The 20,303-nt window shown below is 38.8% G+C and overlaps 1 protein-coding gene across 3 annotated transcripts in view; it reads left to right on the top strand.

Annotated features, from left to right (window-relative positions):
• The first annotated feature begins 1,648 nt into the window (after positions 1–1,648).
• The window catches only part of mroh1 (maestro heat-like repeat family member 1), a 51,241-nt gene continuing 32,586 nt past the window's right edge, over positions 1,649–20,303 (top strand). For 2 of the 3 annotated variants that reach the window (XM_088326568.1, XM_088326565.1), the window contains exons 1-15: positions 1,649–1,766; positions 5,575–5,645; positions 7,127–7,272; positions 8,706–8,837; positions 8,921–9,083; positions 9,509–9,607; positions 9,759–9,910; positions 12,663–12,803; positions 13,004–13,096; positions 14,028–14,106; positions 14,339–14,452; positions 17,565–17,638; positions 17,717–17,839; positions 19,419–19,526; positions 19,616–19,760. In XM_088326568.1, the coding sequence (XP_088182694.1) occupies positions 5,624–5,645; positions 7,127–7,272; positions 8,706–8,837; positions 8,921–9,083; positions 9,509–9,607; positions 9,759–9,910; positions 12,663–12,803; positions 13,004–13,096; positions 14,028–14,106; positions 14,339–14,452; positions 17,565–17,638; positions 17,717–17,839; positions 19,419–19,526; positions 19,616–19,760 (1,591 nt within the window). In that variant the 5' untranslated portion in view covers positions 1,649–1,766; positions 5,575–5,623. The remainder of the gene's footprint in view (positions 1,767–5,574; positions 5,646–7,126; positions 7,273–8,705; positions 8,838–8,920; positions 9,084–9,508; positions 9,608–9,758; positions 9,911–12,662; positions 12,804–13,003; positions 13,097–14,027; positions 14,107–14,338; positions 14,453–17,564; positions 17,639–17,716; positions 17,840–19,418; positions 19,527–19,615; positions 19,761–20,303) is intronic. The other variant, XM_088326567.1, reaches the window with a different exon arrangement.

Raw genomic sequence — 20,303 nt, 5'->3', positions numbered from 1 at the left:
TATCGCGTCCGCGGCACAGTTCTGACGTCATGAGATTGAATCTCCTGCGTGGAGTTTGCATGTTCTCCCCGTGCTTATTTGGGTTTCTTCCAGGCACTCCAGTTTCGTTGCACATTCCAAAAACATGCACGTCAGGTTAATTGGCCGGCTTAAATTGTTCCTATGTGTGAATGAGCAGGTGAGATGTCTGCCTCTGTGTGCCCTGCGAATGGCTGGCAAACAGTTCAGGGTGTCCCGTGCCCACTGCCCGAAGATAGCTGGGATGGGATCCAGCGCCCCCTTGACCCCTACTGAGGATAAGCAGTGCAGATAATGGATGGAATGGACTTTCCTTGGCGTGTACCCTCCTTAAATACATCGTTTTTGTTGGTGATGGTGATCAATGATAATAATGATAATCAATGATAATCATTATTAAAAATATGATTTTATATTATTATCAAAGATATATTACTAATAATGTTATCATAAATGTTAAAATAATAATAATAATTATAATAAAAGATCTACAAGCAGCAGCATAGCGGCGCAGTGGTTAGCGCATGTGCGGCACAGTTCATGTCTTGGGAACCTCCTGCGTGGGTTCAAATCCAGCTCCAGACATCCTGTGCGGAGTTTGTATGTTCTCCCCGTGCTTGCGTGGGTTTCCTCCGGGCACTCCGGTGTCCTCCCACATTCCAAAAACATGCATTTCAGGTGAATTGGCCGGTCCAAATTGTCCCTAGGTATGAATGAGCGAGTGAGTTGTCTGTCCCCGTGTGCCCTGCAATTGGCTGGCAACCAGTTCAGGGTGTCCCCTGACCACTGCCCGATGATTGCAGGGATGGGCTCCAGCACCCCCGCGACCCTACTGAGGATAAGCGGTGTAGCAAATGAGATGAGATCTACAAGCAAGCACCAGTAGTTGTGCCATCCATGGGGTGCTGAGCTTTCAGCCGCTCTGCCCCCTTAGCTCTGGAACTCATAACCACCTGACCTCCAGAATTCTGACACCCTGTCCACCTTCAAATCCGGACCTAAAACCTACCTCTTCAGACTTGTCTATCTAGAATTATCTGCCCCACATACTGCCCCCTTTTTAAAAAAAATTCTTTGTTTTTATTTGGTATTTAATATTTGCTTCTTTGAGTCTTGTTTTAATGTTGTTGTATAGTCCTCGGACAGCGACCTTGCGAGTGCGTATTATTACTATTATCATGATCATTCTTCTTCTTATTATTATTATTATTTGTACATCGGTACCTCCAACAGCTGGACATTTTGTTTTTGTAAATATCAACTCTAAAAGTCAACGTCCACATTTTCTCTCGTTCCATTTATACTTGTACTGCTACTCCTGCTGTGTGGTTCAACAATGCGCACGCATCCTGTGGTGATCCGGTAATGCTCGAAGCTGGAAAAGTTTTATATACAGCACTTTGAGTGGCAATTTGTTGCCTGAAAAGTGCTTTACAAACAAACGTCATACGTCTCGAAGGTGAAACCCAAATGAAATGTCAGATAGTAAAATGTATTACAGTAGTGTTACGCCTACAGTAGATGGCGGTATGTAGCGCTTCCCGGTAGTTGCAACCATTCCACTAAAGAAGAAGCTGATTCGTGGGCGTTATGTGACGTCACACCGCTGATTTTGATTTGTTCCTGCTGACCAGAAGGCACATGACTGGACGTGTTTACATCCGCGCTCTCAACCGACAACCTTTGCTGTCAGACTCCCCCAAAATGAACAACCCTGCCAAAAAATAGTTTTTTTTCTTCAACGCTCTGTAAGTAAAGCTTATAACCAGGCTTCTCTGTTTATTCGTCTGATGTAATGTGTTGAAGACCTTTGTGACACTTCCGTAGCTGCAGTTAAAGCTAATAGTGAATAAGGTAACACCCTTGGTAATGGGAGAATTCGGCATTGCTCGTGATAACAGTGGATTTAGGAATGTGTAAATTGTGTTTGGTTTGAGAATATTCGTATGAGGTCGCCTTATAAGGCGCTAGTATTTAAAACTAAAATGCTCAATGTATTCTTTTAACGATGATCCATGAACTGCTTTCATACCTTTCAATCTCAGCCTATTGCTCCCAATGTTCATTTTACCTCTGAAAAGTGATGGGTCCCTGGGACTCGCATGTTCAAAATCTATGGGTCCCAACAGATATCTATGGGTCCCCAAAATTTAGTGTGCTCCATGCCCTTACAAACTGTCGTATTTTCCCTTACAAAATACAAAAAAACCCTTTTTTTCAAACATGTTTATTTATGTAGTTTAACATGTTATATTGTACATGTGTTTCCTTATATCATATATAATGTTAATAAAACGAGTTATTTTTTTAAGTCCAGTTCAAAATGTGTTATACGGCGTGCACAATTTATAATGACCATAAAACTTATACAATACAGGGAAAAGTTGACAGTTATGTACTTTCGTCCTTTTTCATTCATGGTGGCTGCCTGGCCGTGTTGGGCGCGTTACATAAAACATGTAACAAGTTAAAGTTACTAGGTACCTTTTTGAAAAGAAACTTAGTTACCCACCTGGCTATTGACACCAAAAAGTAACTAATTACTAAGTACTGAACTTTTGAACAGAAGACCTCCTCTAATTTCCGAGAAATTATTGTTTTGATTAAAGAGGGACAGCGATAAAATACAGTAAATGTTTTTAGGAATATTGACAGGCCTAGTCATCAATAGCATTAGATGCATGCAAATAGCCAGATATAATATTCATAACGTGACATGCACTTGCATCAGGAGCATCACTGAACTCCGTTAAGATATGTTTCAAAGTCAAATGCCAATTTATTTCAGGCCAGAAACAAAATATAGCAATGGAAAAAGTATTATTTTGCCCATCTGAACTTAACTTAAGATAGCAGTCAGCATCACACAACTGCTGGTCTAAATAACCATTAGGGCATAACATTAAAGGGACAGTGTATAATATTTAGTTCCTCTTAGTGGTACAAAACAACATGCATTCCGTAAAAACAAACCCATTGTTTTGAATAACAGGCAAAAAACATGAACTATCATACCATCCATCCATCTTCTATGCCGCTTATCCTCACTGGGTTGCGGGGGTTCTGGAGCCTATCCCAGCTGACTTCGGGCAGTGTGCAAGGCCATCTCCCTTTCTCAATCACACCTAGGGACAATTTGGATTAGCCAATTAACCCGCATGTATTTGGAATGTGGGAGGAAACCAACACAGGTACAGGGAGAACATGCAAACTCCGCACAGGGAGGCCGCGGTAGCTGGAATTGAACCCTGTACCTCCGCATTGTGAGGCTTTTCGCTAACCACCCAACCACCGTGCTGCAGAATTATCATACCATCGTTCATTTTTATAGATATTTATAGATTAGGAAATTTTATTTAATTTACTTGCCGTAATCCATACTTTGTAGTTGCCGCCATGTTTGCAGTCATAGATTACACAATGTACTTTTAAACAAATGAAAAAAATACAAGCTCCTCAAATACAGTTAGAAAATGATATGGAATTCAAAATCAAGCTACAGCTCTTGTTGCTTAGGTAAAGATGCACAGTCTTCATGGTTGTCGGGTTGGACATACCATAAGACTCGGTTACCAGCTTTGTTCTGGGTCGTTCTTCCTAAAGGTGTTTCATGGGAATACTATTGCTGTTTTGGAAACCAGACCTCAGAACACATCGTACATTTAACTTTAATGTTGTTTCCTTTTTTTCTCGAAAAAAGTAAACTAATGACAATATTTCCGTGATGAGAAATGGTTTCTATTTGTAAACAAATGTGTGCTAGGTAGGGTGGGCGTGTGTCTCCTGGATCCAGCGTTGTACAGTATTTGACAATGTGAGCGATACAGTAGTCAGAGGACACTGCAACTCACGATCTGGATAACACAAGTAACTCAAACAATGCTGTAAAGCACCATGTAGTAACGACAGCAGCGTTAACTTTTATATTAAAAACCTGTAACAGTACTTGTTAACAAGAAAAGTATGTGTTTCAGATACGTGTTCCCTGTAACGCGTTAGTTCCAAGACTGGTTTGCAGTCCACCTCACAGTAAAAGAGGTCTCGGGTTCAATTTAATTGAGGAGGGTAACGAGGACAGCAGAGAAAATAATCGGAACTACACTTCCCTCCATTCAGGACATTGGCCAGAAGCGCTGCCTATCCCTCACACCCCCATCATGGACTGTTCACTCTGCTAGCCTCTGGGAAGAGGTACTGCAGTGTGCGGTGCAGGACCACCAGGTTCCGCAGTAGTCTAGTCCCCCTGGCCATTAGACTGTTAAATGGTCAATCTAACATATAGTTAACCTAAATCTAAACGGCTGCTAATCTGACTTTTTGCACTACTGGCAGTTCTTTATAGCTTGCCACTCCTTGCACATTTGCTCTCTGCACTATTGTACTTACAGCGTTATTGTTACAGTGTTAATGTTACTGTTTACCTGACTTGTTAACCTGACTGCCCATTTGGCACATCTGGTTAGCTACTCCTCTTGCACTATCGGCACTATGGTAAAATACTTTACATAGCCATAATACAATACAACTTTTATTTATATCTGTACATTCAAGGAAACTGTGCGGGTCAGATGTATCGACATTTCGTTCTGTATACACGTGTACTAGAATGACAATAAAGTAGATCTGAATCTGAATCTGAATATCAGCTACTGGCCTCCGCGTGTGGAAGTTTCTCACGTGCCTGCGTGTTTTTTTTTCTGTGGATTCCGGTTTCCTCCCACATTCCAAAAACAGGCATGGTTGTATGCCCTGCGACTGTCTCTGCACATTGCCCGATTTTAGCTTGGATGCGCTCCGGCCGCCTCGTGACCCTAATGAGGATAAGCTGTTTAGAAGTTGACATAATGTATGTTTTTGACCTCTGCAGATTTCATTAGAAGCGATTGCAAATGTCCTCATTATTCATATGGTATGCAGCAAAGGGGGTTTTAATCAAGAGTGTAAATTTGGTCTTGGCATTGGTGGGGACCAGTGTTGTTGCATTACTGAAAAACCGTAGACAGGTACAGTAACTAGTTACGTCATTTGAAATGTATTTACGTTACCCTCCAAATTACAGTAACCCTGAAGGAGCGTGTTTCTTTGAAAGAAACTATCGAGTTACAATTGACTGTATCTACTCACTTTGAAACCGACCCCCTAAGACTGCTTTAAAATGGCGACCTACAAAAAGAAATATAAGAAAACATATACACCCACCTTTTGAAGGAACCTTTGATATTTCTCAGCTTGTGCAATCTTGAGAACTCGCAAACATAAACTTTGCCGAAACACTCCATATCCATTTTGTCTCTTTAATAGATAGATAGATAGATAGATAGATACTTTATTCATCCCCGAAGGGAAATTCACTTTTCCAGCAGCATCCCTAAGCTGAGAACAATCGAAAATAACTGAGAACAATCGAAAATAACACGGGAGCTGCTGGAGTGGCTGCCATTCGTGACGGCGCCGGAGAAACGATTCAATAAAGGCCATTGCAAATGTCCTCTTGAATGATAAACTATGCACCTACAGATTAAATCATTCTTAATCAAAGGACATGCCGTCTACTTCTTACAGGTCTCCGGGTCATTGAGCCCAGGAAACCATCCGTCTATCCAATATGGGGGAGACTGATGTGGAACGTGAGTATTTTTTCCCTTAAATTTATTGGAATTGAATGCATCAGGCATATTTTTCCAAAATAGTTCTCGATACAGTATTTAGAGTTTTTTTCTTTTGTATCTCTAACCATTGGATTAATTTTTACATTGCAAAATGCAAAAATCAGCATCACACAGTCGAGGTAGATGTCATAAGATTAGGTTCACATTTTGGCAAATCTTTCTTCAGTGTGATGCTGTGTTGTGTTTCAAAAAATGATGTCAACAGGATCTTCTGTTATACCTACATTATATTTTCATTTTAATGATGTCTGTGTATTGTCTGTACAACCCAGCCCCTTGAGACTTCTTGTGATTAAGGGCTATACAAATTAAAATGGCATGACTTTCCTCAGTATGCGTACCTTAATTCAAAGGGACAGTGTGTAAGATTTATGAAGCTTTATCCAGTAAAAAAAAAACATTGATCTGAATACTAGGTAAAAATAGATAAACTGTAATAACAATGTTAAATTTTGGGAAAACAAAAACGTAAACAAAAAACATTTGTTGAGAAATTCGTATTTCACCGTGGATTCCCCACTTAAGTCGACGCCGTGTTTGTCTGGCACTCTGTGCTCTGTATCACTGGCTATTGCTCATACCAGACAACACAGTGCCTTTTAGTAGGCAAATATTACACGGTGGGGCTTTTTTGGTATGCGATGACCATATTTTTCTAATTTCTCTAACATTTGTATTCGGTACTGTGACTAAAAATAATGTGATAATGAGATAAAACTAATTACATGGCAATTCTACAGCTCTCTATGGCCCAGGGACATGGGGTAAATGAGCATAACAGGTTAAATGTTAAAGGATCAAACGCAGATAGCGATGGTAAGAGCACCGAATCCTCACCACCAAGCCAATACGGATATAGATGCCGTAGGAAAATCGATAAGACTTTGAGTCGACGATACAATACTGTATTTCAGTGATCCCCAACTTTTTCTATACGTCTGACTGGTTTCTTGTCTGACAATATTCTCATGGCCAGGACAAATAATAACATTGAGAACATGGTACTGTGACTAAAAATGGTGTTATAATGACAAAAAAATGCCTTTGGTGTGTCGTCTGTATCCTTAGTAGTGTAGTAAATAGGATCTGGCGCTCTCAGGGTTTGACTCCTGTTGCATCCAATATTTGCAATTTTGATCAGCGATATATTCCTGCAATTGTAATCGGTGACACATTTTGATTGATCAATTAATGCACAAATAGTGCACTTACCTACGTTTAGTGCAGCCCAACCCTTACTGTAGTTTTAATTTCATGCACGTTATAATCCGGTGCGCCTTTATATATGAAAACAATTATCACAAGACTCATTTTTTGGGATGTGCCTCATAAACTGGTGAGCCTTATAGTGTGGAAAATATGGTCCCTTTTGTTTTTTTTTTCTGTATTGTTACATGGCAACAACATTTGCGATTATGTTGTATCGCATTTCACACCAGAGGTGACCCTGGCTTTGCTCGATGCGGCCAATGACAAAGACTTCGATGTCCAGGCTCAAGTCAGGAAGTCAATGCTGACTCTGGGAAATGAGCAACCAGACAGAGTCCTTGCTATGTGTCAGGACTACCTGCTGAAACATCCAAAGGTCAGGAACACACTGCACAGGTCTTCATTTTCAGATAACCTTTAGAAAAAGAACACTATCTAAATGGAAAAACACACAACTGTAACCTGCCACCCTCATTTTTCTAAAGGTTTATTAGGGAGAGGGCAGTTATAATTCTCTTTACATCAATAAAGCTAAATCACATCCAGTGCTTTTAATTCTTAATGTTTGGATGACTACAAATAGAACAATGCAGTTGATTTACCCAACTTCATGTATTTTTAGACAGTTTTTCAAAGCTCTTAAAAACTTCAGAACAGCGACCAAAGGTTGGCATCATCATCAAATCATAAGTAATTTCTGGATAAAGTTTATTAAATAAAATGGTAAAAATGCACTGCAAAGGAGATTAAAATCTGTGGATGTTAGCAATAGTTCAATTGTAGGAATAGTTGTGTGACATATTCACCCATTCACATACCAATCAAAGTACTTCCAGGTCCCACTAGCAGCAAATGCTGATAATTGATTTGCTCAAAGACACTTTGATAAAGTTGTCGGGGATAAGGGCAGATCCTCAACGGTGGCAGTGTGAGAAATCTCCCCCACAATGTTTCCAAATTTTGATACTTGATTGGTTTTATTGGACATCAAATGTCAGTAATGTGCCCCAGATGACAAATATATCATGCTACACGGATTACTTCTGTAATTTCTGGACTATAAACGGCACCCAATACATTTTTAAAGGCAAAACCATTTTGTACACAAATAAGCCACATGTTTCCAGGTTGAACCATGAGAATGTTCCAGTTCGGGCCACCTGCTTTTTTTACTCCTGAAAGCTTTTTTTTTTAAATATATTTCTTCTGTTCTTCCCCGCTGCCAATTCCAGTGTCTTACTGTCTATATATCAATTTGAAATTTGCATACAGCAGCGCAGTTTCCTTCTCTATCATTCAGCTCGATTTCTTTTAACTTGAAAGCCACATCATAAGCTTTTCTTGTTGCATTTTCCATCATCAGAGTTAGTCTATGCTTGTTTTGCTACCGTACGTTAAACTTCTTTTATGGTGTTTATTGACTTGCATCTTCGACACCACCTGTTTCACTCTGACCTGTTCTTTTCGAGCACCCATTGCGGCCGATAGAAAAAATGTACACATTAGCTGGATCTCTGCATAAGCCGCAGGGTTGAAATTGTGTGACAAGTTGCGGCGTATAGCCCGGAAATAACAGTGAGTATGAAAAAAAAATAACACAAAAAATTTTAGTGTTTGTCTGGCACATGACAGTTGAATCAACATCAGGTTACAATTGTGTAGCCACATTACAAAATGATTGAAAAGCATATTATCTACTGTACCATGGATAGGTAATGTTTGTTGAAATGTTTGAAGAAAAACATGTCTTAGTTGTTAATTTCTACTTTTACTTAAGTTTTTTTTCTGCCTCTCCTTCTCTTGCTCCAGTTGGTAGTGAGTCATCGAGTTGTGATTCTTCAAATTATTGAGCTGATTGTCGGCTGCCGGATAGACACAATTTCTTTCCCTAGGATCAAGAGCATCATCTCTCTGGCTTCAGATGAGATGACACGATCAAAGGTGATGGATGTCAGATTTGTTTTTTCAGTTTTTTTTTTTCCGGAAGAATTTGAATATTTGTTTAATTTAGCTTTCTCACAAAGGAGGTTGTCCTGGAGTGGCAGCAAGCAGCCAGTAAGATTCTGGTCGCTGTGGGCAACAAACACATCAATGATATAATGGAGGAAATACTGGGCAAGTTTCAACCAGGAGTCCTGCCTCACTTTTTTGTAGTCCAAACCTTAGCCAACCTCTCTGACTCCAATGGTAGGTGAACTATTGCATGTCCCTGCTGAAGTGAACTATACATTTAAGCATTTTCGTATTAGTATTGTAGACTATATAATTTGACCATCCTTGTTCATTTCAAATGCCTTACATATTAAAGCAACATTTGTTCAGATACATGTACTAAATCCTAAAAAGTCCATTATAGGTTAAATTTAAAAGTGACTCTCCATGGTTCTGTTGCTTGTTTGCACAACGACCAAATGAGCAAAATTGCTTTAGTTCTTCCATCGATTACTTGAGCATTTTACTAATTGTTCTTCTTGTCATACCATTTGCTTTTTGTTTTCGTGGTTACTGATATGTTTAAGGTCTGGCTGAGCCCAGCCCCAACTTTCACGATTGCTGTAGGAATTGTCTAGTTTTTACTAATGTTGTACTCCCACTTTTTTTTTCTTATTTAGTTTTTGGCATGGTGCCTTTCCTTAATGCTATTCTTGGGACCATGTTGCCTATGTTGAGCCTGACCAAACAAGATAACATGAAGTGGGTCTTCGCATCTGGTACGATATTTTTTTCCTAAATTATTGATACAAAAGTAATATAAAATGTTCTTCCCTGTAGTTAGAAACTCAAGAGTTACTTCAACAAGTTCCATCTTCTAAAAAATGCTTCTCTAAATTTGTTTCTTTGATAATTGCCTTTTTTTTCCAGCTCTGTGCCATTTCAGTGACAGTATTTTGGAGTATCTTGCCAATCTGGATAAGGCTCCAGATCCTACAGTTCGACAGGACACATTCTCGAACGAAATCTGTGCATCGTTTGACATCCTTTTCAATAACTGGTTACAGAGCAGAGAGTCAAAGGTAAGTGCTCACAAGTTTGATATTCGTGATGGTCCAGCTATTATCAGAGTCCGTACAGTTTAGTTTATGTTCGAATTGTCCATATGACCGAGGCCAGAGGTTCATTCCGATTATGAGGAGGACGCCCTTGATGGCGACAGTTATGAGGAGAGAGAGACGAGGACGGTTTACCGTGAATTTCGCAATTGCGGTACGGCTTTTCTTAACAGCTACGCTGTGCGCGTTGCAAGCGTGTTAGGAGTAGCGTGGTGGTACCTTTCACAGGCACGGTTTGGGATGAAAGTTATATTATTATTATTATTAAAGCTTTGAAAACTCTCTCGGTGTACCGTCTTTCTTTGTAAATATGTGTAACCATGTATAATATGTATTTGCAACTGTATATTTTTGTAATGTATGTATTTTCGAGTCTTATTGTGATATGTTTTCTACGAGCGGATCAAAAAGAAGGGGCGGAGCAAACGTGGGCTGACGGGAAGTGGGTAAAGCTGAGTTAAATCTCTTTGTTGTTGCAGCGGACAATAGTGGATATATATTTTTCCCACCCTTAACTTTGGAAATATACATTTTTTCCGTTGGATTACTTTCAACGGGACCTGGACTTTAAAGGTTTGCATTAAATTCTAACTACCGGTATCATTTTCTGTTCATGTTGCTGATTGTGGTGGATGGGTTGTGTACTGTATTTGCAGTTACAATTGCGGCACCTAATGTCAGGTTTGGGATGAAATTTTGACTGTGCATGCGGCTTATATACGGATGCGGCTTGTGCAAGGACAAAACCAATAATGTCCGTAAAATCTGGTGCGTGCGGCTTATAATCAGGTGCGCTCTATAGTCTGGATTTTACGGCAGATATAAAGACAATATAGTAATCTGCCGTCACATACTGATATGGATGAAGTTACTGAAGAATGGCATGCTATTTTTGCGAAGATAAAACTGGTAGCTGGAACTCAACCCGGGAACTCTAAACTGTGAGTTAGATGTGCTAACCAGTCAGCCGCTGTGCCGCCAAATTCTGCTTCTAGTGTGTGTAATAATTATATATATATATATATATATATATGTTTTCCTTAAATCCAACCTGAAGTGTACTGCCATGTGGGAACCATAGGCGTAGAGAATTGAGTATCTTTAGTATTTAGTATATTTGTAATTTCTGTAACTTCCATCGATTTTTTTGAGCTGCTTATCCTCACTTCCTTTCATTTTAACTATTGCTGTATTTGATTTGACCAAAGTACTCTAATACATAAGTGATTTGATACTGGTTTCTGTAATGAATTTTGCATGTTAAAAAATATAATTATCTTACAGAAGACATCATTGCACATTAATCCACACTCATAATTGCCAAATTCGATATATCTCGTAAATGAATCATGAATGTACTATTCATTCTTCTTGAAACTAAAATAACCAAAAGAGGAATGCGGAGTGGAGCAATAATTTACAGTATATAGTAAAACAAATCTTGCATAAGATTTGTTCATAAATATTTTCATTTTACAGAGTCATGCTTTGCACCATCAGAGAGGTATCCATTTAAAACTCACGTACTGTACTTTTACTTTGCTTAGAGGTGCTGTTCTGGGAGTTATGGTTTAATTTCTGTATATGCCATATTTTTTGTCATTTTACCAAATTTTAATCAGATGAAATGTTCATATCAATGGAGATGTATTTATTGTTTTCACTTTATTTTTTACCATCACTAGTTAGTGTCAGATTTATTTTCCCAATCTGTTAAAAGAAAAAGGGATTTACTATAAGACACTCCCAAAACCCCCAAATTGGCCTGAAATTTGAACTTGCACCTTATAATCTGCTGCGCCTTATATGCAGAAAAAATTTGACTTGCGTTACTTTATTTGTGCAATTATTGATCAGACAATTATGTTTATCACTCAACGCAAGTGCATAACAGTGGTGGCAACGGATATGTATGATTGTTCACAGTTGTATATCATTGGAGGCAATGGGAATGGAACCCAGATTGCGGCAGGGAGAGCACTGGATTTTATCTGCTTGAAAACTAGGGATGCAGGTGACACATGAAAAGGCATTTGGTCTTTTTCAGTTATCCCATTATTTTTAGTCACGGTACCAGATATGGTAGACTAATGAGAAGACAGAACGTTATTAAAAATCAGTACAACATTTTGTTTCACTTTTTCGCAGTTCAAACCAAGCGTTGTATGGGACAATATGTGCGGCCATGTGTTTACTTATATTTTTCAGGGCGTCCCACTTACTTTCCATAAATGTCTTTCTCTTCACTCAGTTCTGAACGACTGACAATGCCTTTCTCTTCATTCATGTGAGAATCTCGCGCCCTTCGTCAATAATTTGCGAGTCGACGATACAAAACTTTGTCAGTGGTACCATGGACCAGTTTTATGTCTAACTGTATTCCCGCAGCCTGGCTCAATAGTTACATCAACAATTTAGGACTGTAACTTAAAATGGTGTGGTTATTAGATTGAACATAATGCATCTTTCTGTGTCGTCTTTATCCCTGATCAGTGATATATTCCGACAGATCAATTGATGCACAAATTGTATATTTTTGAATTTTTTTGTGCAACCCTAGACTTTACTGTTCACTGTAGTCCAGTCCACTTCATACATGAAAAATATATGACAAAAAAACATTTTTTGGGGGTGCATCCTACAATCTAGTGTGCCTTATAGTGCGTAAAATAAGGCATACAACAATGTTGGTTTCTCTTTGTTCTCTATTTCTCAGTTAAGGTTGACTGTAGCAGAGGCATTGGGCTCAATGTGCCATCTGATGGCTAGTGACAAACTAGAGGAGCAGATTCCCAAGCTCATCCCTGCCATTCTGTCTTTGTATAAGAAACACACTGAGCATTACATCATTAGCAAGGTACCGTAAGCAACGACGACTCTTTCATTTTAAATGTTCTAAGAAACCACATAGCATCTTTTCTTTGCATTGAATTGAATTCTGTTGAATATTTTACTTGTATATTGTAACATAATTGTAGCCATGTATTGCAAAAATGGAACTTGTTCAAAATTGACAACTGCCTTTTTTTCATCAATTATTTTTCATCCATTTTACAGAGTCTTTGTCATGTTCTTGATGCTTCTATTAACATGGGAAGCAGGGTCCTAGAGACTCAACTGGACTGCTTGCTCCTTTCATTGCATCAGCAGGTATGAAGTTGAGAAGAGTGTTCAATTTGTCAACCGTGTATAGATCTAAAAAAATGTAGAAAAATGTGAGTAAATGTAACTTTCTGGGTTAATACACAGAAGAAAGTGATTATATTTTAATTCCAAGATGGAATGTCAAACATAATGTAATGATGCACTGCAATACATTGTACACAAGAGTGTCTCTCTCTGACTTCTTAATGCTCCATTTGCTATTTTAATTTATTTCTAATCCATAGCCATCTATTTTAAAATATTACTTTTAATCAATGAAACGTTTTTCTCTTATGAAATTGGAGAAAAATACTATCAATTAGTCTGAGATATTTAAATTGTGAAAGTTTTCAGCCATATCCCCTTAGCCTAGTAACCAACTTTCTTGAAACCTGTTGATAGCACAAGTTAGAGCGATTTCAGCCCGTCTAAATACTAATCCGCAGATGGGGTAAAATATTATAATTTTCGTATGCTGCATTCCTGCAGGACAGGACGGCAACAGCGTGGCTAAATAGGAATCTATTAAAGGAGCACGTGAATTTATTCCTTCCTTTACTGTAGGCCTATTCTTCCCCTCATGATACTAAATTTGAGCTCAAAATGATTTACATACTGTATACTGCAGTTTGTGCAGATTGGAACTAGTCTGTGGTCTTAACAAAAGGGAACAACAGCAAAGTTTGTTTGGAAGCAAACCAGGATTTGTTGGTCTGCATTCAGTTCTTTACACAAAATCTGGTCCAGTGTGGCAGTTTTAAATACATCCTTACAACAAAATTATATACAATGACGTAAATTAAGTTTTTTTTTTCTATGATTTTTCATGTTGACTATTGGGAATATCATCTGAGACATTTTTCCACCCTATCAAAGTTTTTCCTCTTATTATAGATGATTGTATGGGAAAAAAAAGACAATTATGTTTTCTGCTCAGGTTTCCACCTCCGTCGATTACAGTAACCCTCCTACTGTCAAGAACCACAATGAAGTTCTCCGTAGCTTCAATCTCTTAGGTAGCGGAACGCTTTCATCCTTTTTCTGATTAGCACTACTACTGCTATGTCTTACAACACACAGTGTCACAAGTTCAGTAATTAGATTACACCCATTTTGTGACAGACATGACAGTCATTAAAAGATAAACAGTAAATCGTAGTTTAATCCTGATTCTTCATATTATGTATGCTATTTTTCCCATTCATGAATTTTGAATCTTCAACTTATTTTCATTTTCTCTTTATCCAGCAAATGTGTTCCCAGACCGACTGGTAATGTTTGTTCTTCAGAGGTTAGAAAACAGCAATGAGCGGAGTCGGTTTGGCTCCCTGGCTGTTTTGCGTCACCTCATAAACTCTAAAAGTAAGCACAATATCACACAATATTCACCCCTTTATCATCCCATTCTCATTTTTTAATGTAGAGTTTTGCACATTCTCCACTTGTATTGGGTTTTCCTTCTGTACTTCAGCTTCAACTAATATATTGGTTTACCAGTGTCTTGAGTTTATTCTAAGTCTAAGATAGATGTGGATGCCATTTGCAATAGTTCGGTCCTGTGAAAAGCCAGCAACCAGTCAGAAGTGTTCACTGCCTCGTTAACGGTCATCTGAGATATGCTCCAGCTGAAATGTGAAAGGGACATATTTATCGTCCCCTACTGTTAAAAAAAACTTAATTCATTAAAAAAAGACTTGATTTAAATAATGAGCAAAAATGCTTGTAAGTCAATTAATTTATTTTACGTAACATGGGGTTCACATAGAGGCAGCTGCTAAAGGTAACCTTGTAAAAGCCTGGGCAAAAAAATTAGAAGAAACATTGTGCGGTGTGATCAATTTGAGTCACCATAATTAATATGTGTAGCCCTCGAATTTGACTACACTACCCATTACAGAGATATCCAGTGGTCAAATTGTACATGGTGTTCCTTTTAATGTGGAAAAACTGTATGAACGTTTCAATAATTGTTTTATATTTTATGCAATATACCAGACGTCTGTTACTACTTAAATGGCCTTACCAGTGATTTCTCCGACGTTGATTCTATATGTTTTGGAATATTTTTAAAAAGGTGTCAACATATTTGATCAATTAGCAAAAAACACATCATTCAATATATTAAATTGAAGCAAGAAAAAAGTTTTTATTTGAAAGACCACAGCTCTTCAATTCATTCTGCTTTCAAAATATTTTCCTATCATTATTACACATTGAAAATGGAAACAAATTGTTTGAACATTCCAATTTGGCTGCCTGCCGTTACAAAAACATAAAGGCCGTTTTTTTTAAGGCTGTTTTTTTTCCTTGAGGTATAACAAAGATATCATTTCTGTTTATTTTTTTATGGTAGTACCTAAAGTAAAAGCTAATTAGGCACTAAAAAAATAAAACCAGCACAGCCTTACAATACAAGAATATTGTATCCCAAAATAGGCTTATGCTACTGTGATTATACGTCCTTTTTTTGGCCCCAAACCTTAAGAACATCCATTCATTATTTGCACCGCTTATCCTCAGTTGGGTCACGAGGGTGCTGGAGCCCATCCCCGCCATCTTCGGGTGGTGGGCAGGGAACTGCCAGAGGCAGGGCACACAGGGACAGACAGACAACTCACTCGCTCATTCACATTATATTATATTCATGTAGAGATACAGCCAGTATTGGGGGACACAACATCAGTAACCTCTGTTTTGCTACTCTATTGCCAGATTGGCAGTATACTAACAAGAACTCAGATATCTGGTCAATCACCTGGACAAAGATCGGACTTACTTAAGCGCTTGTCACTTTTATCTTCCTCTATGCTTGCGAGACATGGACTCTCACAGAAAAACTGAAAAAGAAAATCCAGGCCTTTGAGATACAATGCTACAGGAAACTTTCAGGCATCAGCTCATGTGACAAACAAAACGGTGCGCAACATCATTAGAGGGCACATTGGACCCTACGAAAAACTTCAAAATCAACTGTGCGCGGACCTAAACATGAGTGTTATGGTCGCGACACAAGATCATCAGGATTGGCAAAGATTATTCTCCAGGGCACAGTCTTAGAGGGCAGGAGGAGAGGAAGACCGGAAAATAACTGGGCCGACAACATTAAGGAATGGATTGGTGCCAACTTTGCCACGACCCAAGAATAGAATATAATATATTAGAATAGGCCTTTATTGTCATTGTTACAACATGGGATATGCTGTGACAACGAAATTGGACGACTCCAGTTCCACATTTGCAGTGAGGATAAGGAAACAAAGAGATAAAGGAACAATTTGATGAGGGGGGTGAGGGTCAAACAGAGTTGCTGGATACAACCGGAATGTTTGATGTTTTATCTTACATTACACATTACACATAGTCCAGTATTTTTCCGAATTGCTCAGTCCACAATTGAATGGATTTGGGAGTACAGTCCATAAACATGCCCGATTAAAGTCGCCGTCGACGATAAAGCTCCGTTGGGGTGTGCAAGCTGCTGTTTATTGATAGCAGCGGGCAGCAGATTTAGCGCTATGCTAACGTTAGCATCCGGTGAAACGGTTAGCGGTGGAAAGTAAACAGCAAACACAAAGACCACAGTTAACTCTCCCGGTACATAGAAGGGTCTGCACGATACTGCTAGAAACTCCATATCGAGTGAGCAGTGTGTGTCAATGGTTCGGCTGTTATTGTAGCGCGTAGTCTCCAACCCCTGTTTTTACCGGAGTCTTTGTCTCGTTCGAGCCGGTGATGTAATGCGGCGTCGGGAAAGCCATGACTCCGTGATGACCAAAAAAATACTCCAATTCCGGACGTTGTTGGTGGCGATCCGCAGCTCAAATTCACTCATTGTGGACGATGGATCTGGCGTTGGTTGAACATGCTTGAGAGCGCTGGTCTGTGTGGTCGCCTTCTTAGCGACTGTCAGCCTTTTCCTTTTGCTCCGTCGTTGTCGGCAGGCAGGCAGATCTTACAGGGAGATCTGGTGGTCTCTGTATATCCCTAGGGATGTAGTGGATATTATTGTATATGCGAAGGGAGTCGAAGGGAAAATATGAAGGATCAGGGGACACTGAAAAACAAAAGACGAACAGGCCAGGGAACAGTTTAGAAGGCTGTACAGAGTTGCGTCCTCATTGATGCACCGATGACCAATGCGCCTCAGGGATCCGTGAACTGTGAGAGATGCCTCAGTCTGTTGGAAAAATTTAGTCCACAATGGAATTAAATATTTCTGTTAATGACTTTTGTAGACAACGTAAACTAATCGTTACAGCTCTAATGTCATCCATTTCGACAAAGCTTTCTCTCCTTAGGTTTCACAAAATATGTCTTGGACGTTTTTTCCTCACAGCCCAGGTCAAAATTAGCAAGCCCCGTCTCCACTATACACCGTTTACAGTGCCCTGTTTACGCCTCTCGAGACATTCGGTGCCTGAGTAATTCTCGTGTAAGTAATCATTTACTTAATGCAGATGCATATGCATTGCAGCTTCCATGATGGAGACTAAGAAGCTTCTCATTCTGGCCAGCATTAGGCAACCGATGGCTGACCACAGTAACAAGGTGAAAAAATGTACTGTATGCATTATTTACACCACTGATTATCATTCATATAATCTAGAATTCTGTCTCATGATTTAGGTCAAGAAACGTGTCGTCCAGGTCATCAGTGCCATGGCCCATCATGGTTACCTGGAGTTGGAAGGAGGAGAGTTACTGGTGCGATTCCTAGTTCAACACTGTGCATTACCGGACACATACCAGGTAGAGCGCATCTACCAGTTTCATTTGTACTCATCTGGGAAACAAGACAGTATTTTTACTGTTTTTGTGTCCAAAACTTCTTCAAAGCTAGTTATTGTGCAGATGACTTTGAAACGCGTAAATAATGCAGAAATAGACCAAAATTGATACTGTCATCAACCATATTCCCAGTGATTGTAAGCATATATGTGTTTGAATTTATATCTTACTCATTTGTTTTGCAACCAAAATTTTGATTGCATTCTTGTCGTCATGAGTAGGCTGATCAAGTGGATTGAGGTCCTGTGAACAATTGGACTCAGATTTCATGTTTTATTATTTATCTTTTTATATATTTCTAACCATTTTGTTTGTGGAAAGTACTTAACATTAATCATCAAAAAACCTAAACACAGGCCTTTGGGTTATTCCTCTTTTTTGTCGTTATAATTGAAAAAACTGCAAAACAAATTACGACAACACATTAAAAACAACTCATATTGTAATGTTAGTTTAGACAACTGTGGATTGTTTTTAGGGATGCACCAAAATAAAACAATATTGACAAAGGGTTTCCAAAAGAACTACAAGTCGGCTTCAAGGGGAGCTTGTGCTTGGAGCGTCAATTTTTTTTTCATGTTTCACATAAGGAGGGATATTGGGGAAGCTCTCAAATAGGAGCTCTTCCAGCTTTTACCAACAAGACATTTTCTCATAAGTCCATGTTTTTATTTGCTTCCAATTTCTTGTTGCCGGACTTTGGCTAATGTTTACATGCTAAGACAACCATCTACAGTTCAGCAGTTTTATTTTGGAACTAGGTACTTTTTTGTAATCTTAGTAATTTTGTAATTGGTCATCAATCTGAAGTTGGGTAGATGTTAAAATAGGTTAAGTTCTTTGTACAGTTTTTTACTCAATGATGGAATCACATCTAATACTACAAAAATGGATTTGTGGAAGCATGGGAATTGCAACTAAGGCTAGTAGGTTAAAATAAATAGAGCTTGAAAAAGTTGGACCAAGTTGATAAAATACAGAGAACAACTACACAGTTGTGTGTACCAGTGTTATTAAGAAGATTTCTAAAAACTATTTGAGACTAGGGTGAAATTTAACCCGGTTGCTGCGGAATGGGATTTCATGTCCGAATGGTCTTGGTTGAGCTCTGGAGGTAACTTAGCTTGGCTTTCAAGCCTTTTAGTTTGGTGGAAGCATTTAGGGGGCTTGGGATTCTTCTTAAAAGCTATGGGGGGACCAATTCAGATGAAAGACAAAAGCAGACTAGCAAGATATTAGATTAGTGTTCTTTCCTCTAGGCAGGACCAGCCCCTTTTGTGGCACACCCCCCCTGTTTTGAAAAGTCTAGAGATTTTCAAATGAGAGTTTTTGACAGTCTATGATGAAACAGTCCAACTGGCGCAGGCACATAGCTTACGAAAGCAAATATGACATAATAATGTGCTGCAGCCTTTGCTTTAACTGTCATCCCTTTTTGCTTTTTGCATAATCTAGTAACTTGAATCTCAAGTTTTCTGCAACATAGATGGAAATAAAATAGATGTGAAATCAAAGTATATTCATACTTGTCTTCCTACAGCGTGGACAGAAACCTGCAGACCCAGAAGAGGTAACTAATGAATCACTGAGGACGATGTGCGATAACACTCTTCATCTTCTGACCACTACCGTTGGACACTTAGCTGATGTAAGTCCCATGCCCACAGATTAAGTAATCTATGTCTATTGTAACAGTTGATTCAGTGACCCTGGAGCTTATCTATGCATTTACCTCAGGTGCTTTGGCCAAAGCTTCTTTACTACTTGACGCCGCCACAGTACAGCAATGCTACCACTCCACTGTGTAAAAGTCTTATCTTCCTAGGCAATACAAAAAGAGAAAACAAGGAAGCTACCTTTACCATTGATTTTTCACACGAAGGTAGGTGTAGTCCATATTGTCTTAGTTTGCCAAGTATGCACAGGACTGTCTTAGAATATTTGAGTGTTTGAATACAGTTCTTTAATTTTAGGCAATTAAGAAAAAAATCATACACCCTGGATTTACTATCAATCACCTGAAATATTACCGTACTTGGTTTACATTTATTGTTTTAATATTGCGGATTATGGCACATTTCAAATATCCTATCTCAAAATATTAGAATATCATAAAAAAGTATACTAATAGACTATTAGATTAGTTAAACTCTGAGACAGCCTTGGATTAACATCTAATTTATGGTTGGAAGTGGTTCTGACCAACTGGTCGTAAATCTATTACAAATGGCTTCCGTTGACGAGACAGTATCTAGTTTTTTTACTGTAGGAGTCAGAAACCTATGGCCTGTGCGATAAATATGACTCTCTTCATGACTACATCTGGCTCCGAAATAAAATTGAGCACAAGCAATCTTTGTATGTGTCGTTTGGATTTTAGAATATGCATAGCTGATTTTAGTGCCAAAGCTAGACCTATTTTGTA

Source organism: Urocampus carinirostris, chromosome 2 (genome assembly GCF_059441175.1).
Source record: "Urocampus carinirostris isolate Australia breed hairy pipefish chromosome 2, RoL_Ucar_1.0, whole genome shotgun sequence".
In the NCBI taxonomy this organism is placed as follows: domain Eukaryota; kingdom Metazoa; phylum Chordata; class Actinopteri; order Syngnathiformes; family Syngnathidae; genus Urocampus; species Urocampus carinirostris.
This window is presented reverse-complemented; position numbering and strand designations above follow the sequence as displayed.